General features: G+C 43.6%; 1 protein-coding gene across 1 annotated transcript in view; it reads right to left on the bottom strand.

Annotated features, from left to right (window-relative positions):
* The window catches only part of pros1 (protein S), a 67,007-nt gene that overhangs the window by 3,439 nt on the left and 43,987 nt on the right, over positions 1 to 19,581 (bottom strand). Inside the window, exons 9-14 of the mRNA XM_072578093.1 lie at positions 16,286 to 16,404; positions 14,701 to 14,893; positions 13,586 to 13,750; positions 7,157 to 7,325; positions 4,762 to 4,922; positions 2,792 to 3,023 (exon numbers count right to left, since the gene is read on the bottom strand). Coding sequence (XP_072434194.1) covers positions 2,792 to 3,023; positions 4,762 to 4,922; positions 7,157 to 7,325; positions 13,586 to 13,750; positions 14,701 to 14,893; positions 16,286 to 16,404 — 1,039 coding nt within the window. The remainder of the gene's footprint in view (positions 1 to 2,791; positions 3,024 to 4,761; positions 4,923 to 7,156; positions 7,326 to 13,585; positions 13,751 to 14,700; positions 14,894 to 16,285; positions 16,405 to 19,581) is intronic.

Here is a 19,581-nt window from a genome sequence, read left to right as displayed (position 1 = left end):
ACCCTCTGTGTGAAAATGTTGCCCCTTAGGTTCCTTTTCTATCTTTCCCCTCTTACCCTAAACCTATGCCCTTGAGTTCTGGACTCCCTGACTCAGGGATAAGACTTTGTCTATTTACTCTATCCATGCCCCTCATAATTTTATAAACCTCTGTAATGTCACCCCTCAGCCTCTGACGCTCCAGGGAAAACAGCCCCAGCCTGTTCAGCCTCTCCCTGTAGCTCAGATCCTCCAACCCCTCAACATCTTTGTAAATCTTTTCTGAACCCCTTCAAGTTTCACAATATCCTTCTGATAGGATGGAGACCAGAACTGCACACCATATTCCAACAGTGGCCTAACCGATGTCCTGTACAGCCACAACATGACCTCCCAACTCCTGTACTCAATACTCTGACCAATAAAGGAAAGCATACCAAACATCTTCTTCTCAATCCTATCTACCTGCGACTCCACTTTCTAGGAGCTATGAACCTGCACTCCAAGGTTTCTTTGTTCAGCAACACTCCCTAGGACCTTACCATTAAGTGTATAAGTCCCGCTTTGATTTGCTTTTCCAAAATGCAGCATCTCACATTTATCTAAATTAAACTCCATCTGCCACTCCTCAGACCATTAGCCCGTCTGATAAAGATCCTGTTGTAATCTGAGGTAACCCTCTTCACTGTCCAATACACCTCCAATTTTGGTGTCATCTGCAAACTTACCAACTTTACTCACATCCAAATCATTTATATAAATGACGAAAAGTAGTGGATCCAGCACTGATCCTGGTCACAGGCCTCCAGTCTGAAAAACAACTCTCCACCATCACCCTCTGTTTTCTACCTTCGAGCCAGTCCTGTATCCAAATGGCTAGTTCTCCCTGTATTCCATGAGATCTAACCTTGCTAACCAGTCTCCCATGGGGAACCTTGTCGAACACCTTACTGAAGTCCATATAGATCACGTCCACTGCTCTGCCCTCATCAATCCGCTTTGTTACTTCTTCAAAAAACTTAATCAAGTTTGTGAGACACGATTTTCTGTGCACAAAGCTAAGCTGATTATCCCTAATCAGTCCTTGCCTTTCTAAATATATGTAAATCCTGTCCCTCAGGATTCCCTCCAACAACTTGCCCATCACCGACGTCAGGCTCAACAGTCTATAGTTCACTGGCTTGTCCTTACTGCTCTTCTTAAACAGTGGCACTATGTTAGCCAACCTCCAGAATGCCAGCAATTATTTTCCTAGCTTTCCACAGAGTTCTAGGGTACATCTGATCAGGTCCTAGGGATTTATCCACCTTTATGCATTATGTGCCAGGAATCAACTTTATGCAAAAGAGAATCTAACCATCACTTTCTCATGTTCAGTGACACAGGGTGGCACGGTGGCTCAGTGGTTAGCACTGCTGCCTCACAGCTCCAGGGTCCCAGGTTCGATTCCAGCCTTGGGTGACTGTCTGTGTGGAGTTTGCACATTCTCCCCATGTCTGCGTGGGTTTCCTCTGGGTGCTCCAGTTTCCTCCCACAGCACAGGTGAATTGACCATGCTAAATTGCCCATAGTGTTAGGTGCATTAGTCAGAGGGAAATGGGGCTGGGTGGGTTACTCTTTGGAGGGTCGGTGTGGACTGGTTGGGCCAAAGGGCCTGTTTCCACACTGTAGGGAATCTAATCATTACTATCACTGAGTTCTCTACCATCAACATCCTAGGAGATATCACTGGCCAAACACTAAATGAGACTAGCAATATATATACAGTGGTTACAAGAACAGATGAGAGACAGGGAATTCTGTGGCAAATAATTCATCTCCTGTGACTCCAATCAATGACTGTTTACCATCTATAAAACACAACACAGGACAATGACTAAATTAGTGATGCCCACATTTTGGGGAATGAAGAGAAAAGTTCTGAAACTGCTTCCTTAATAGCACTGTGGGTGTACATGCACCATGGGGACCATACAGTTCTAGAAACAGCTTCACCACAACCTCCTCCTGGGAATACCTGGAAATAATGGGACTTGTCAGCAATGCCCACATCCGTGAATGAACAGAAAATCAGTCAATTCAATTCATGAGGGTTGTTTAAGGCTCTGAAAGTGATGAGATTCCTGAGAGTTAATCATTATCATTTGTGAAGTTTCACCTTGGATCCTGTGTGAAAGGTGAAGCATCAGGATAAAATGAGGACTGCAGATGGTGGAGATCAGATTCAAGAGAGTGTGGCGCTGGAAAAGCACAGCAGGTCAGGCAGCAGCCGAGGAGCAGGACAATTGTCATTTCCCCTGCTCCTTGGATACTGACTGACCTGCTGTGCTTTTCCAGCACCACACTCTCAAAGGTGAGGTATTGCCTGGAACTGGTTTAGATCATACTGGCATACTGATCCCAACTTTCTGTTCATCACCATCAGAACAGGAGAAAGCCCCATTCAGCTTATTGAGCCTGTTCCATCATCCCGTCAATTCACGGCTGATCCTCCACCTCAAATTCACCCCATGACTACATCTCATAATTCCCTCACAGCCAAACACCTGTCAATCTCAGTCTTGAACATACTCAATAGCTGTGCATTCCCAATCCTCTGAGCTAGAACATCCCAAAGGTTAACAACTCTTTGAGTGAAGAAATGTCTCCTTAACTCAGTCTGAGATGACCAATCCTTTATTCTGAGACTGTGTCTCTCCATCCAGTGTTTCTGTGTGCTTGTGTGTCAGCCTTTCTGGAAAGTGGGGTATTGAGAAAATGTACTCCCTGGTGTCGAAAGGTAGCAGATTCCATTTGTCTGCACTTTTGTTACCTGGTATACCTCCCAGTATGGTATTGACTGTTTCCTGCATGGCTCTATCCAAAAGGACCAATTGCTTTTTCAGCTCCGAGTTGCTCAAGTGGCTTTTGTGAGTAACGTCATCTACCGTCCACAGGAAGTCTTCAGCGGTTATGGTGAGATTCACCGAGTGACGCTCACCATCGCAAAAGCTAAACCCCTCAGCTTGAGACACTGTCTGGTTGCCTATAGTCAGAAGGAGATCCTAAGGAAGGATAAAGAAATGAATTCATAGGTCAAGACATTCTACCTCTCTCAGCTTACATTACACTAAGAACAAGGAATCAGTGAGTGGAGATTGGACAGCAAGATGTTCAAGAACAGAGAATGCACATTGAGGAGAGGCCCAGTGTTAGAGGAATAAGTGAGGAGTGACAAGAAGTTGTTAAAGACAGGAGGGAGCAAGGGCTCAGGATGTCATGAAGATCAAAAGGACCAACAACACAAAATGTTATGAAAGCAAGCATCCATGTCTTGTAATTGGTGCACTGCAACATGCAATGCTTATGATCATGGGGTTAGAGTCCATCCATATTAATAAGAGCCAGTAAAGGTTTGGGACACTGTTACAGGACAGAACCTTACCCACCGCAAACCACTTTGGGCTTCCCATGTCCTTTCTAGAGCTGAGGAATGGGTTAATTAAAGGGCTCAAGCAAGGGCGTGCCTCTGCAGAAGGGATCTCGATGTTACCAATCAGCTGGGCATCTAGCAATGCAGCATATGCAATTTTCCCTCTGAACTGCTCTGCATCTCACCCTCAGTACTGACCCTCCGACAGTGCATTACTCCCTCAGTGCTGACTCTCCGAAAGTGCAGCACTCCCTCAGCACTGACCCTCTGACAGTGCAGTACTCCCTCAGTACTGACCCTCTGACAGTACAGAACTCCCTCAGTACTGACCCTCTGACAGTGCAGCACTCCCTCAGTACTGACCTTCTGACAGGGCAGCATTCCCCCAATACCGACCCTCTGACAGTGCAGCACACCCTCAGCACTGACCCTCTGACAGTGTGGCACTCCCTCAGTACTGACCCTCTGACAGTGTGGCACTCCCTCAGTACTGACCCTCTGACAGTACAGAACACCCTCAGTACTGACCCTCTGACAGTGCAGCACACCCTCAGTACTGACCTTCTCACAGTGCAGCACTCCCTCAATACTGACCCTCTGACAGTGCAGTGCTCCCTCAGTACTGACCCTCTGACAGTGCAGTGCTCCCTCAGTACTGATCCTCTGACAGTGCAGCACTCCCTCAATACTGACTCTCTGACAGTACAATACTCACTCAGTACTGACCCTCTGACAGTACAGTACTCACTCAGTACTGACCCTCTGACAGTGCAGCACTCCCTCAGTACTGGCCCTCTGACAGTGCAGCACTCCCTCAATACTGACCCTCTGACAGTGCAGCACTCCCTCAATACTGACTCTCTGACAGTACAGTACTCACTCAGTACTGACCCTCTGACAGCACAGTACTCCCTCAAGATTACACGGAGTCACTTTGAGCTGGAGTTTTTGCTTGCTTCTGGAGTGAGAATTGAAACCAAAACCTTTTGGTTTGGAGGAATTGATGTTACCTGTTTGTGAGTTTAGCCATTCTTCAAATAATTTTCGGTATGTGGGCATCACTGAACCTCCCTGGCACTATAGATGGTGAGGTGCCTCATTGAACACAAGGAGTCATTTTGATACAATTGCTAGCTCCTTTCAGAGGGCAGTTAGGATTCAATCACATTGGTATAGGAGTGAACTCACAAAAAGGCCTGGAATGGGTAAGTCAACAGATTCCGTCCCTAGAAGGCAGCAAATGAAGCTGTCAGGCTTCATGCCCACATTTTTCACATGAGTTTTATTTCTTCAGATTTAAAGGATGAGTTGAGATTTTAAAGGTGTTGCCATCCAGTCCTAGAAACAATAATGTGACTAAAGTAAATTACCTGCTTTTTGCCTATTGGCATTGAGTTGGAGTAAGTTAAGGCAAGTGACAATGGGACATCCTCTCCCCTGACCAGAGCAAATAACACACCAGTATCTTTTGATGGTAGCATATGGAGATTCAGCTTAATTTTCCAACCTCCAGAAGGATCTTCTGTCATATCTGAAAGAACATTGAATAGAGAGGCACTGTTTTAGAAAGAAGAAATACATTGTTATGATTTCACAGATTTTGCAAACCTAAAAGTTACTGCTGCATCTGCTTTCACTACTCAATGAAGGTATACAGCCCAGAATCAAACCCTTCAGTGACCACGTTTCCTAAACTGAACTAGGCCCATTTGGCATATCCTCCTAAACCTTTCCGATCCATGTACCTGTCCAAACATCTGTTAAATGTTGCAATTGCAACTAATGGGCAGTGCATTCCAGATCACAACAATGGGGCTAGATTAAATTGGAATATCTGGATGGCATTGATGAGTTGGACTGAAGGGTCTGTTTCTTTGCTGTACATCTCTATGATTCTTAACTCACTGTGTAAACAACTTCTCCTTTTCTCCCTAATTGGCTCTTTTGCCTATCAACTTTAATATGTGTTGTCTAGTGGTGTACCCGAGAACTCTGTGGGAAGTTAGAGAAGTGATTGCTGGGTCTCTTGCTGAGATATTTGTATCATCGATAGTCACAGGTGAGGTGGAGGTTGGCAAACATGGTGCCACTGTTTAAGAAGGGCAGTAAAGACAAGCCAGGGAATTATAGACTGGTGAGCCTGACCTCAGTGGTGGGCAAGTTGTTGGAGGAATCCTGAGGGACAGGATTTACATGTATTTGGAAAGGCAAGGACTGATTAGGGATGGTCAACATGGCTTTGTGCATGGGAAATCATGTCTCACAAACTTGATTGAGTTTTTTGAAGAAGTAACAAAGAAGATTGATGAGGGCAGAGCAGTAGATGTGATCTATATTGACTTCAGTAAAGCATTCGACAAGGTTCCCCATGGGAGACTGATTAGCAAGGTTAGATCTAATGGAATACAGGGAGAACTAACCACTTGGATACAGAACTGGCTCAAAGGTAGAAGATAGAGGGTGTTGAAGGAGGGTTGTTTTTCAGACTGGAGGCATGTGACCAGTGGAATGCCAAAAGGATTGGTGCTTCCTTTTGTCATTTACATAAATGATTTGGATGCGAGCATAAGAGGTACAGTTAGTAAGTTTGCAGATTACACCAAAATTGGAGGTGTAGTGGACAGCGAAGAGGGTTACCTCAGATTACAACAGGATCTTGACCAGATGGGCCAATGGGCTGAGAAGTGGCAGATGGAGTTTAATTCAGATAAATGCGAGGTGCTGCATTTTGGGAAAGCAAATCTTAGCAGGACTTATAAACTTAATGGTAAGGTCCTAGGGAATGTTGCTGAACAAAGAGACTTTGGAGTGCAGGTTCATAGCTCCTTGAAAGTGGAGTCACAGGTAGATAGGATAGTGAAGAAGGCGTTTTGTATGCTTTCTTTTATTGGTCAGAGTATTGAGTACAGGAGTTGGAAGGTCATGTTGTGGCTGTACAGGACATTGGTTAGGCCACTGTTGGAATATTGCGTGCAATTCTCGTCTCCTTCCTATCGGAAAGATGTTGTGAAACTTGAGAGGGTTCAGAAAAGATATACAAGGATGTTGCCAGGGTTGGAGGATTTGAGCTATAGGGAGAGGCTGAACAGGCTGGGGCTGTTTTCCCCGGAATGTCAGAGGCTGAGGGGGTGACCTTATAGAGATTTACAAAATTATGAGGGGCATGGATAGGATAAGTAGACAAAGTCTTTTCCCTGGGGTCGGGGAGTCCAGAACTAGAGGGCATAGGTTTAGGGTGAGAGGGGAAAGATATAAAAAAGACCTAAGGGGCAATTTTTTCACACAGAGGGTGGTACGTGTATGGAAGGCGCTGCCAGAGGATGTGGTGGAGGCTGGTACAATTGCAGCATTTAAGAGGCATTTGGATGGGTATATGAATAGGAAGGGTTTGGAGGGATATGGGCCGGGTGCTGGCAGATGGGACTAGATTGGGTTGGGATATCTGGTCAGCATGGATGGGTTGGACCGAATGGTCTGTTTCCATGCTGTACGTCTCAATGACTCTACCAACCATTCTACCCCAGAAACCGTTTCCCCTCAGTCAAGCCATCAAAATACCCCAATATCTCCTGAATGAATGGCTTGGCAGTCAGTTATATTCAAAAACAGATTCCTTTTAAAAGAGTCCCCCATTACATCTGACGCCTTTCATGTCCTAAAACTAACTCAAAGCCCAATAAAGCTAACAATTGCTTCAAAATTCAGGAATAATGCTCTCTGGCCTAATCTTTTAACCCATGTTCCCAAGAAAAGAGTGTCACTTACTGTAGATCAATGGAAGCATAGCATATCCTATGCCAGGGAAGTAGGAGCCTTTCACTATATTCTGATAGCACTGTTTGCTTCCTATATTCCGAATAACATCTTCAATTCCAGCAGATCCTTGATTCATCCAGGTCCATCTACGCATGCAGCCATCTAAGCGGGGGTTCATCTGGAGACAGAACAGAGTTTCAGGTGTGAATGAAGGTGTGAATGCACAAAACCGAGAAAGATGTGCTTTCTCTTCCACAGTTTTACATTTGACCTGATTAAGATTTTGTGTTTATTTTATCTTAGTCTAAACTAAGTCTGGGTGGGATTCTCTTTGGAGGGTCGGTGTAGACTTGACGGGCTGAATGGCCTGTTTCCACACTGTAGGGATTCTATGATAAACAGGTCCCAGCCCAGAAGCCAATCCTTAAAATGTTGTGAACTCAATTGGCCTGACTGTATCAATGCTGATGAGGAAAATGCCTCAAAACATGTAATCTTCTTTCACAAAATAAGTTAATTCCAATATGTCCAAACAAGTCTCTCTTATTGATGAATCTCAGCTGGCCACAAAAAAAAACAACTTGCTGGATTGTACTTCAAGATTAATTTGCAAAGCTGCTGGGGTTTGTGGTTAATTAGGACTTGCCTGTCAAAACCATTCTTCCTCCCAGGGTGTTCACTGAGCCAGGACCCTCAATTTTATTGCACAATATTTTAACACTTTAAAACATTTCACAGTTTTTGCATGTTGTGGGGGTGTGGGTGGCATGTACAAGGTCATTCTTTATTGCTCAGCACTTGTTGCCTGGATGCATTGAGCCAATCACAGAGTGCGGAATTGGGAATCAGCTCCAGGCCACATCATGTGTGGATGGCAGCATTTCTATCCTGGAAGGATACACTTTAGCCGGTGAGGAATTCCACATCAGTCCGACAGTGCTCACAGTCACTTTCCGGTGCCAGGCCAGACATTTCCAGAATTACTGAATTGAATCGCACAGTGTTTCCATGGTTTGGATTCGGATCTGACAACCTCTAGGAATGTTGTGCAAACCTCCAACCACTGGGCTGTTTTTATTTAATCCAGATTTCACATGAAGGGCTAAACTGAGCAGTTAAACCTCGAGCCTAGGACAACTCAATGGAAGTCATTCAGGTATACTTCATTCGTTAAAAAAAATCAAATTAAAACACCCAGTACCTGTTTTGTACCACTCAATTTCCCAGATTTACTTCATAAATACACCAAAAACCATCCAAGTTATGGACAGACATGCATCTACAATACATCTTATCATCCCTTACAGTCATAGAGATGTACAGGTGAAAACAGACCCTTCGGTCCAACTCCTTCATACTGACCAGATATCCTAAATCAATCTAGTCCCATTTGCCAGCTTCCCACAATTTAGACATTTGCAAGATTCCAGAGCCAGTGATAAGCTGAATGTGGTATTGTTTGAGTGAGAACTGACAGGTCAAAATCTGAAATAAGCATCTCAGGCAAGTTCAATACTCCCTCGGTAATGACCCTCGAACAGTGCAGTGTTCACAGCACTGACCCTCCAACAGCGCAACACTCCCTCAGTACCAACCCTCCAACAGTGCAGTGTTTACAGTACTGACCCTCCAACATGCAACACTTCCTCAATACTGACTCTCTGATAACTCAGCACACCTTCAGTACTGACACTCCAACAGTGCAGCACTTCCTCAGTACTGACCCTCCAACAGTGTAGCACGCCCTCGGTACTGACCCTCTGACAGTGTATCACTCCCTCAGTACTGACCCTCTGACAGTGCAGCAGTCCCTCAGTACTGATCCTCCAACAGTGCGGTGTTTACAGTACTGACCCTCCAACATGCAACACTCCCTCAGTACTGACTGTCTGACAGTGCATCGCTCCCTCGGTGCTGACCCACCCACAGTGCAGCACTCCCTCAGTACTGACCCTCCAATAGTGCAGCACTCCCTCAGTACTGACCCTCTGACAGTGCAGCACTCCCTTAGTACTGATCCTCTAACAGTACAACACTCCCTCAGTACTGACCCTCTTACAGTGCAGCACTCCCTCAGTACTGATCCTCTAACAGTACAACACTCCCTCAGTACTGACCCTCTGACAGTGCAGCACTCCCTCAGTACTGTCCCTCTGACAGTGCAGCATTCCCTCAGTCCTGACCCTCTAACAGTACAACACTCCCTCAGTACTGACCCTCTGACAGTGCAGCACTCCCTCAGTACTGTCCCTCTGACAGTGCAGCATTCCCTCAGTACTGACCCTCTGACAGTGCAGCACTCCCTCAGTACTGTCCCTCTGACAGTGCAGCATTCCCTCAGTACTGACCCTCTGACAGTGCAGCACTCCCTCAGTTCTGACCCTCGAAAAGAACAGTGCTCCATCAGTATTGGTCTCTGGACAGTGAGTCCTCCCTCAGGATATTTGGCGGCATTTGCAGTGCTACTCAGATATGGAAACAGTCCATGTGCATAAACAGCAAGATCTGGACAATATCCAGGCTTGGGCTGATAAGTTACAAGCAACATTCATGCTACACAAGTGTCAGGCAATGACCATCTTAAACAAAAGAGAATCTAACCATCATGTCTTGACATTCAATGGGATTACTACTGGTGAATTCCCCACTCTCAAAATCCAGAGGTTACTATTGACTAGAAACTTAACTGGACCAGCCATATAAATACAGGGGCTACAATGGCAGGTCAGAGGCTAGGAATTCTGCAGCAAGTGACTCACTTTCTGTCTTCCCAATCAATGCCTGTTTACTATCTACAACGTGTAAGTCAAGCATGTGATAAAATACTCTATACTTTCCTGGATGACTGCAGTTCCAGAATGCACTGAAGTAAACTCCCTAACACTCCTCGGACAGCACCTCCCGAACCATGAACTCTACCATCTAGTAGCCTAAATGTAGCAGAGACATGGGAACACCTGCACCTAGAAGGTCTCCTCCAAGACACACACCATCCTGACTTTGAAATATATCATTGTTCATTCAAAATTCGACAGCTCCCTCCCTACCAGAACTGTGGGTGTCTCAACATCCTAAGTGCAGCAATTCCTGAAGGCAGCTCACCCCCACAATGTTATCCAGGGCAATTTGAGATGGGCAAAAGATTCTAGCAACAATGTCCATGCCACATCAGCAAATAAAGTAAAAAGGCTGGCCCGCCATCACTGCAGCTCTCTGTCAGCACTGCAGTGGAATATTAGATTCCCAATGTCCTAGTCCTGCCATATATTTCTGTCTCAATATCTTAACAATGCAGACTATACCTTACTGACCAACCGTAGTGAGGGTAAATTGATGCACTAATTGCTTTTAATACAGGAGTAAATCTCCAGTTCATTTAGCCAATAGACATCAGCTGTGGGGATTGGAGAATTATGACTATAGAATCTTGTCTCCTTATCTCCAATCTGCGCTGGTGCTGCCTCATTTCAGAATTCCAATCCTTCAAATCTCTAGAAAAACATGAACACAAACAGGAAACGCTTCTATTTATCCCACTATTATCTCCAACAATTTAACCCACTGGTTCCTGTACCACTTATATAATTCACAGTTTGTGAAAAACTGGGATTCTCAAAATGCTTTTGGCCAGACTTTTACTTTGGAAGTTTCTGGCTGACCTCTCCTTACACTGACCACATAGCCTCGAAGTTGTTTCACAGATTCATTACTTGGTTAATTGGAATCTGACCACTTCTCTCCCACACTGACTTTGGCCAGTTTTCAGAGAAGTATCTTTAACAAGGCTACAGGAAACAATGTTCAATTTATTCCAAAACTTAGTTGGACCACACTTGGAATGTATCAAATATATTCTCCATATCAGAAAAAAGAATGCAGCAGTGGTAAAAGTTCAAAAATGATTTATGAATGTGATAGTGGAGAGATTATCACAACCTTGAATGGTTTAATGTAACGGGACTCTTTAATGTAGAAAAGATAGGGCGGAAGGAACGCCTCACAAACGTTTTAAGGTATAGAAGGCATAATTAGTAAGTTAAAAAACGAAAGAACTGCGGATGGTGGAAATCAAAAACTAAAACAGAACTTGCTGGAAAATCTCAGCAGGTCTGACAATATCTGTGGAGAATAGCCACAGTCAACATTTCAAGTCCAATGACCCTTCTTAGGAACATAATTAGCCGACGTTTGGGTAGAGTATAGGAGCTGGGAAGTCTTGTTACAACTTTGTAAAACATTGCTTAGGCTACAGATGGAATACTGTGTGCAGTTCTAGTTGCTACACTATTGGAAGGATATGGTGGCAGAGGAGATTCACCTGGAGTTAGCTTGGGATGAGAATTATGAGGAGAGACTGGGCAGGCTGGAATTGTTTTCCTTGGACCAAGGAGGCTGAGAGGGGTGATCTCATTGAGAGGGACAAAACAATGAGAGGCATAGACAAGGTAGATTAGATTAGATTAGATTACTTAGATACATCTGCCAGGAGAAAAAGATTCTCCTTTGGCCCAACAAGTCCACACCGACCCGCCGAAGCACAACCCACCCAGACCCATTCCCCTACATTTACTCCTTCTACTATCATGAGAATCTTTTTCTCCTGGCAGATGTATCTAAGACCAGAGGGCATAAGTTTAAGGTGGTTTAGAGGATATCTGAGGAAATGACTTTTCACCCAGAGGATGGTGGAGCCAGGTACTCTCGCAACATATAAGAAGCATCTGATTGGCGCTTAAAATGCAAGGGCCTAATAGGCCATGGACTAAATGCAGGTAAATGGGATTCGTGCAGTTTGGACTTTGATGGTTGGTACAGACATGGTGGGCCGAAGGACCTGTTTCTATGCTGGATGATTCTAATTATAATGGTGTATAAACAGATAGACAAATGGAGAATGTTTCCACTTGAGACCAAAATTAGAATTGATCACTTTAAGATAATCAATCAATCCAATAGGAAATTAGGGAAAATATCTTTTTTCCTGAAAATTGGTGAGGTGAATAGTATAGAAAAATGTAAGGCAAGACTTGAAGGATTAGAAAGATTTGACAACAGCGTGAATTGAAGGTGATTGGGAAAAGGCTCATGTGGAGCAGAAGTAGTAGCATAGCCCAGTTGGGCTGAATGGCCATTTTTCGGTGCCAGACATGTTAAGACATGATGAGGTCAATTTCAATGATTCTGTTACATGGCTTCTCACAACCCAACGGCATCTTGGGACAGTTTGTCACCATGCTAGGTGTTTTGTCTCACTTTCAATTTATGTATCTTGGTCTATTAAGGTGGGTGATATCATTTCCAGTTCTTTTTCTCAGAGTTTGGTAAATGGGGCCCAAACTGATGTGTTTATTGATGGAGTTCTGGTTTGAATGCCAGGACTCTAGGAATTCCCGTGCGTGTCTCTGTTTAGCCTGTCCCAGTCGAAGTGGTGTCCTTCTTCGCCTGTGTGTAAGGATACAAGTGATAGTGGGTCTTGTTGTTTAACACCAGTGCTTCACTGAAGGCTCACTGATGATGTTATCTACCATGGTAATGTAACATCTGAAAACAAACCTTCCAGCTCAGCAAGCAAACTTACAACCTGAACCTCAACCTGAGCTACAAGTCTTCTCAAAAATCACAAACATCTTGGGAATAAAAATTCATCCTGGATGGGGGTCACATTCAAGTACAAAGGTCAGCTTGTTCATAACTCAGCTCATGTTACCATCACATCCCAGAGAAGAGGAACTCTGCACCTTTGTGAATGGGATATAATTACCTTAAAGCCCTGAGACCTTGTTCCATTTATTCAGAAATTCACAAAGCTTGTCACTTTTAAAGCAAACTGCATAGAATCATAGAGTCATAGGGATATACAGCATGGAAACAGACCCTTCAGTCTGACTCTTCTATGCTGACAAGATATCCTAAATTAATCTAGTCCCATTTGCCAACACTTTGCCCATATCCCTCCAAACCCACCCTCTTCGTATACCCATCCAGATGCCTTTTAACTGTTGTAATTGTACCAGCCTCCACCACTTTCTCTGGCAGCTCATTCCATACACACACCACCCTCTGTGTGAAAAAGGTGTCCCTTTGGACCCTTTTAGATCTTTCTCTTCTGTCCCTAAAGCTATGGCCTCTAGTTTTGGACTCCCCCATCCCAGGGAAAAGACCTTGTTTATCTACTCTATCCATACCCCTCATGGTTTTATAAACCTCTGGAAGACATTGACGAGGCTTAAATGAGTGAGTGGGTCTTTGGAGTCAAAGTTTGACAAATGACAAAACATCGCGAAAATTTATCAATAAAACCCAGCTTCCTCATTTCTTTAAATTTCCTTTGTTTCTTTTAACTGAAATGCTGACTGATGAGCTTTGCTGTTCACCACTCGCTCTACTTTAAAGCAGTTTGCAAAACGGCTGTAACATGTTTCAGTAACGGGTGATTACAGTTGGAAGGATACGATCGGCCTGTCTGGGTAAACCGGCGATGGATATCTTTATCTCTGTCGTTTCATTGTCCAAGGAAAAGAGTCGGCTAGGACTGTTGATTTTGATCACAGACTCCTGGGCGACCTTCACTAACACACTGCTCTGAGTTTCTTCCACAGAGATCTGAAAAGAGAACCAATGTATGTCATTTAGCTCTGGACATGATCAGGCACACAGACACAAGAGGAGACAAAAGTAATGAGTCACTGTAAAGTGAGCCCTGTTCGTGCAGGAAATTAGAACCTTCATTTAAAACCAGGCGAATCTCCAAACACATAAGGACAAACTATACTCAACCACAATGTGAAACAAAAATATAAAGCAGCTACACTGCTACAGTGCCTTCAGAACATCCCGAAGCATATTACAGTCAATTAAGCACTTCCTGAAATTAAACAGGATACTGGTAACAGCCAGAACATTTATTTTTGCTTGGGTGAGGAATTGCCAGGACACCAGGGAGAAATCACTGCTCCTTTTTGAACTTATGTCACAGGCATTTACATCCACCTGAGAGGGCAAATGGAATGTGAAGGTGTGATGGAAGCAAGCTCAATAATGAACTCTCAAAAGGACAGTAGATCAATGCTGCCAACTTCGTTTTAAATGGCACCTAATAAACCAGTGCTCTGAAAAACCAGCAAAAGTTATATCCCTGAAATGCCTGTTTACTGTATTATTACGATTTTCAAGCAATCAGTTGAGGTTGTGAGTGAGAAGGCTCTCTGCTAATAAGTTTTATTTCAGGCAAAGTTGTATTATTATTTAAGTGACTTGTGCTGTAAATAAAGTTGAACAGTGATGTGTATAACCCCCTGCACTAAGCTTATCTTACTTAGTGTGTGTTTTAACACTGATTATATGAACCTCTTGATCAACCGGAATATTTGATCAATCAGCACATTCCTGGCCCTACAGGTGCCAGTTAATGCAAGGTTTACTGTACTTGGAAAGGAGAAATTCTGCAGTGCTATGAATAAAGTAAGACTACATTTTAACACTTTCAGAGAGTTAGTACAATTTCAATGGAAAAAATGGGCTGCTTTTGGCCTTTAGATTTGGAGATAACTTACTGTGTGCCAGATTCCATCATTGATTACTGGTCCAGCACTGATTGTCACCTTGGCTGTGTTCTCATTCTTGAACTGAACTTCCAGCTTTCCATCCCGAACAGCGAACAGGAACCAGGCACTGTTCCCATTCGTTTCAGCATAGAATATAACACCTTCCGAGTCATAGGTCCTCAGGTCAAATTTTGCTGTAAACCTGTACAACATGAAATGACTTTCAACAATAAGCAGTGAACTAAACTTCAGGAAAAAGAGCAGGGAATATCAATTCTAGACTTGATTAGTCAAACGCACTCAGGCTTCAATGTTCTATACTAAAGTTAAGCCATCTAAAATTGGCTGCCCTTGTCCTATTATGGCTGTATTCAATGACTTTTATTAGCTCTGAGTCAAGCAACAGCTTGATTTTAAGATACTCACCTTCAATTTCTGCATGGGCTCATCCTTGCATACCTCGATAGCTCCTCCAGCCCTATCACCCTCTCCGATATATCTGCATTCCTCTAATGCTCATCTTTTGAACATTCCCGGTTGTCATTGCTCTGCCGTTTATGGCTGTGTCTTCAGTCATAGAGTCACAGAGATGCACAGCACGGAACCAGACCCTTCAATCCAACTCGTCCATGCTGACCAGATATCTTAACCAAATCTAGTCCCATTTGCCAGCACATGGCCCATATCCCTCCAAACCCTTCTTATTCATATACCCATCCAAATGCCTTTTAAATGTTGCAATTGTACCAGCCTCCACCACTTCCTCTGGCAGCTCATTCCATACTGGTACCACTCTCTGTGTGATAAAGTTGCCCCTTAGATCCCTTTTATGTCTTTCCCCTGTCACCTTAAACCTTTGCCCTCTACTTTTGGACTCCCCTACCCTGAGGAAAAGACCGTGTCTATTTACCCGATTCATGCCCTCATGATTTTATAAACTTCTGTAACATGTCCCCTGAGCCTCCAATGTTCCAGGGAAAACTGCCCCACCCTATTCAGTCTCTCCCTAAAGCTCAAACCCTCCAGCTCTGGCAACATCCTTGCAAATCTTTTCTGAACCCTTTCAAGTTCCACTACACTGGCCTTAAATGCTCAGGAACTGCCTCCCTAAATGATACCACGTCAACCTCATTTCCCTCCTTCAAGACTCTCCTTAAAATTTCTGACCAAACATTTGCCGATCTGTCCTGATATCATACTTTGTTTGAGAGTACTGCTGTGAAGTAACATAATGTTTCATCACATTGAAGGTGCTCTATTAATATAAGTTGCTTCTTCATTCAATTTAATATCACCTCCTGAACCACCAGTAACAAAAAAACAGATGACTGCTTACTTAGCATCACATTGCTGATCATGGAATCTTGCTGTGCACAAAATGGCTGCTACATTTTCTACATTACAACATTTAGAAAAGCTTAATTTAGCATATAGCATTTACAGGAAATTGAAAACACTCATAACAATTTAAATTGTGCTGTCAACTTGTTCAATAAATCAGACAGTCAGAGTGGATGAAGATTCCAATAAAGTGAGCATCACAAGAATTAAAGAAGGTAAATGAGAGCTCAACTGTACAGTGCCAAAACCTCACCTGCTGTTAGCGGAAATCTTGAATCGAACATAGACAACAGGAATGCCAGCAAAGAGCTCCCCCATGTTTAGAATGTCTGCCTTCCTGCTAGTCTGCAAGGCGACGCATATGGGGATTTCCTGACAGAATACAAAGTTCACATTAATAACGCATCAGCTCTCACACTTGCAAACATTTAGAAATTCCCATCCCTTCCACCATTCCCACTTATCCCAAACAGTCTCCTATCATCGGAAAAATATCACTAACTATCAGGCAGGACTACCAGCATCAGTTATAAGGTGCCACAGAAGCAGCCCATCTGCACTAAAGGAATTTGCCTGATCCCTGACCTGCAGCATTGACCGATTGGCACAGATTCCACTGGAGTTGGGCATCTCATAACATGCCTTGCTCGTTAGATTTGTTCTTGCAATCGGTCATCTTGCAAATGTTCTCCCCTCACTGGGAGTGTGAGCTGTTAACAGTGAGGTGAGGGCGACACAGCATCTAGGATCTCAGTGAAGGATGGGATCAACAACTTACCTCCTTAACTAATTGGGATCCAAGAATTGAGAATGATACAGAGAAATAATGGAGGTGGAAGTCAATTGAATTTGAGTCAAATCAGGGACTGAAGAAACAAAGAGAAGGGGAAATACTAGCTTTAGAAAAATTTTGACAGGGTTCAGAAAAGATTTACAACGATGTTGTCAAGGTTGGAGGGTTTGAGGTACAGGGAGAGGCTGAATAGGCTATGGGTGCTTTCCCTGGAGCATCGGAGGCTGAGGGGTGACCTTAGAGAGGTTTATAAAATCATGAAGAGCATAGACAGGATAAATAGACAAGATCTTTTCATCAAGATAGGGGAGTCCAAAACTGGAGGGCATCGGTTTAAGGTGATAGGGGAAAGATCAAAAAGGGACATAAGGGGCAAGTTTTTCACACAGAGGGTGGTGCGTATATGGAATAAACTATCAAAGTGGTGGAGACGGATACAATTACAGCATTTAAAAGGCATCCGGATGAGTAGGGATATGGGCCAAATGCTGGCAAACGGAACTAGATTAATTTAAGATATCTGGTCAGCATAGACAAGTTGGACTGAAGGGTCTGTTTCTGTGCTGTACATCTCCATGACTCTAAGTGAGAAAAAAGTCAGTAAAGTAAGAAAAAAAAACATTTCACGTTTTTAAAATCGCTGACAAGAATTTTGCTTAAATCAACTTATTTGAACATGTCATGACCCAGCTCCATGGTCATCACATCCTGAGACCAGGCTTCTGGCCTAAAGGTAGCAATAATACTGTTGTGTTGCATCTCACTGTCAGTACGTATACCTTTATGGGACACGCTGAGGATAGCATGTGATCTGAAGATATAATGATCTCACACTACATCTTACCTCAGGTGACATGGAGTATGATACCCTTTTGGAAACATGCTCTTTTGTTCTTACATAATAGCTTAGTGTTCGCCCACACATCTATGTGCCTGTGGGATGGATGCTGCCTGGATTGGAGGGCATGTCTTAGGAAGAAAGGATGAGGGAGCTAGGGCTGTTCTTATTGGAGCGAAGAAGGATGAGAGATGATTTGATTGAGATGTACAAGGTGATGAGAGGCAAAGATACAGTGGATAGCCAGAGCCTTTTTTCCAAGGTGAAAATGGCTATCATGAGGGGCATAATTTTAAGGTGATTGGAGGCGATATCAGAGGTAGGTTTTTTACACAGAGAATGGTGAGTGCGTGGAATGCACTGCCAGCACTGGTGGTAGAGTCAGATACATTAGGGACATTTAAGCGACTCTTGGATAGGCACATGGATGATAGTAAAATGAAGGGTACGTAGGTTAGTCTGATCTTAGAGTAGGATAAAAGGCCGGCACAACATCGAGGGCCGAAGGGCTTGTACTGTGTGGTACCGTTCTATGTTCTATAACAATTTTCTGAAGGTGGCCGGGCAAGTTGAAATAGTTGCTAAGAAAGCTTATAAGGCTTAGATTTATAAATAGAAGCGTAGAGTATAAAAACATGGAAGTGATGCTACATTCTACAAATTATTGGTCAGACCACATTTGGAGTATTGTGTTCAGTTAGGAGCTCCTAATGTTAAAACCACAGACCGAATGTGAAGGAGATTTACTGGAATGATACAAGGAGTGAGGAATTGTAGATACAAGGAAAGATTGGAGAAATTGGGCTTATTCTCCTGAAGCAGAGAAAATTAAGAGGTCACTTTATTGAGATGTTGAAAATTACGAACAATTTTGACAGGGTAAAGAAGGACATTCTGTTTCCACGAATTGATATATGAGGAAGTAGGGCTCACAATTTCAAGACTGTCAGCAAGAAAGCTAGGAGTGAGCTGAGGAGAAACTTCTTCACTCGGAGTCGTTAGGATTTGGAATGTGCTGCCTGTGAGAGTGGTGGAGGAGGTGGATTCCATCTGAGGTTTCAAAGAGAGTTGAATATATATGGGCTAAGGAAACGGAGAATGGAATTAGCTGTGCAGCTCTTTCAGGAGCTGGTACAGATATGATGGGTGAAATGGCCTCTTCCTGTACTGTACAATGCTATAATATGATAAATTCAATGGTGGTGGAATTTGAACTCAATAACACATTTGGAATTAAGAGTCAAATAATGACCATGACTTAATTGTCAATGGTCAAGAAAAACCCTTCTGATTTACTAATGTCCTTTAGGGAAGGAAACTGCCATCCTTACCTGGTCTGACCTACGTGTGACTCCAGACCCACAGCAATGTGGTTGACTCTTAACAGCCCTCTAGACAATTAGGGATGGGCAATAAATACTGGCCTAACCAGCGACACCCTCATCCCATGAAGGAATAAAAAACTACAGCTGGAGCTACATCCTGATTCAAGGGAGGTGACAACTTCTGTCATTCACTGTGGGATTTACCCATTCAGAAAATAGCTATTTGGCATCAATGTAACACCAGAGATTTATCAACAGGAAATCCATAAACTGGTCCAAGGAATCCCAGGTGACATCATTAACTCCGAAGCCAATCAAGAGGAGCATAATGAGAGGCCGAGATCACTGCTGGCCAGACCACAGTCAACAGGAATAAAAGCAAAATACTGCAGGTGCAGGAGATCTGATATAACATTAAGTGCTGGAGAAACTCAACAGATCTGGCAGCATCCTATGGAAACGGCGGATTGGACGTCAAACATTAACTTTGTTTCTCTCTGCACAGATGCTGCCAGAGCTACTGCCTTCCTGTTTTTGTGCAGATAAGTGCTTTCTAGGCATGACAGAGCTCACAGTGGTGGGGGGGGGGGGGG

Source organism: Chiloscyllium punctatum, chromosome 9, assembly GCF_047496795.1.
Source record: "Chiloscyllium punctatum isolate Juve2018m chromosome 9, sChiPun1.3, whole genome shotgun sequence".
NCBI classification, from domain to species: domain Eukaryota; kingdom Metazoa; phylum Chordata; class Chondrichthyes; order Orectolobiformes; family Hemiscylliidae; genus Chiloscyllium; species Chiloscyllium punctatum.
The sequence above is the reverse complement of the archived record's forward strand: the minus strand, read 5'-3'. Positions and strand labels throughout refer to the sequence as shown.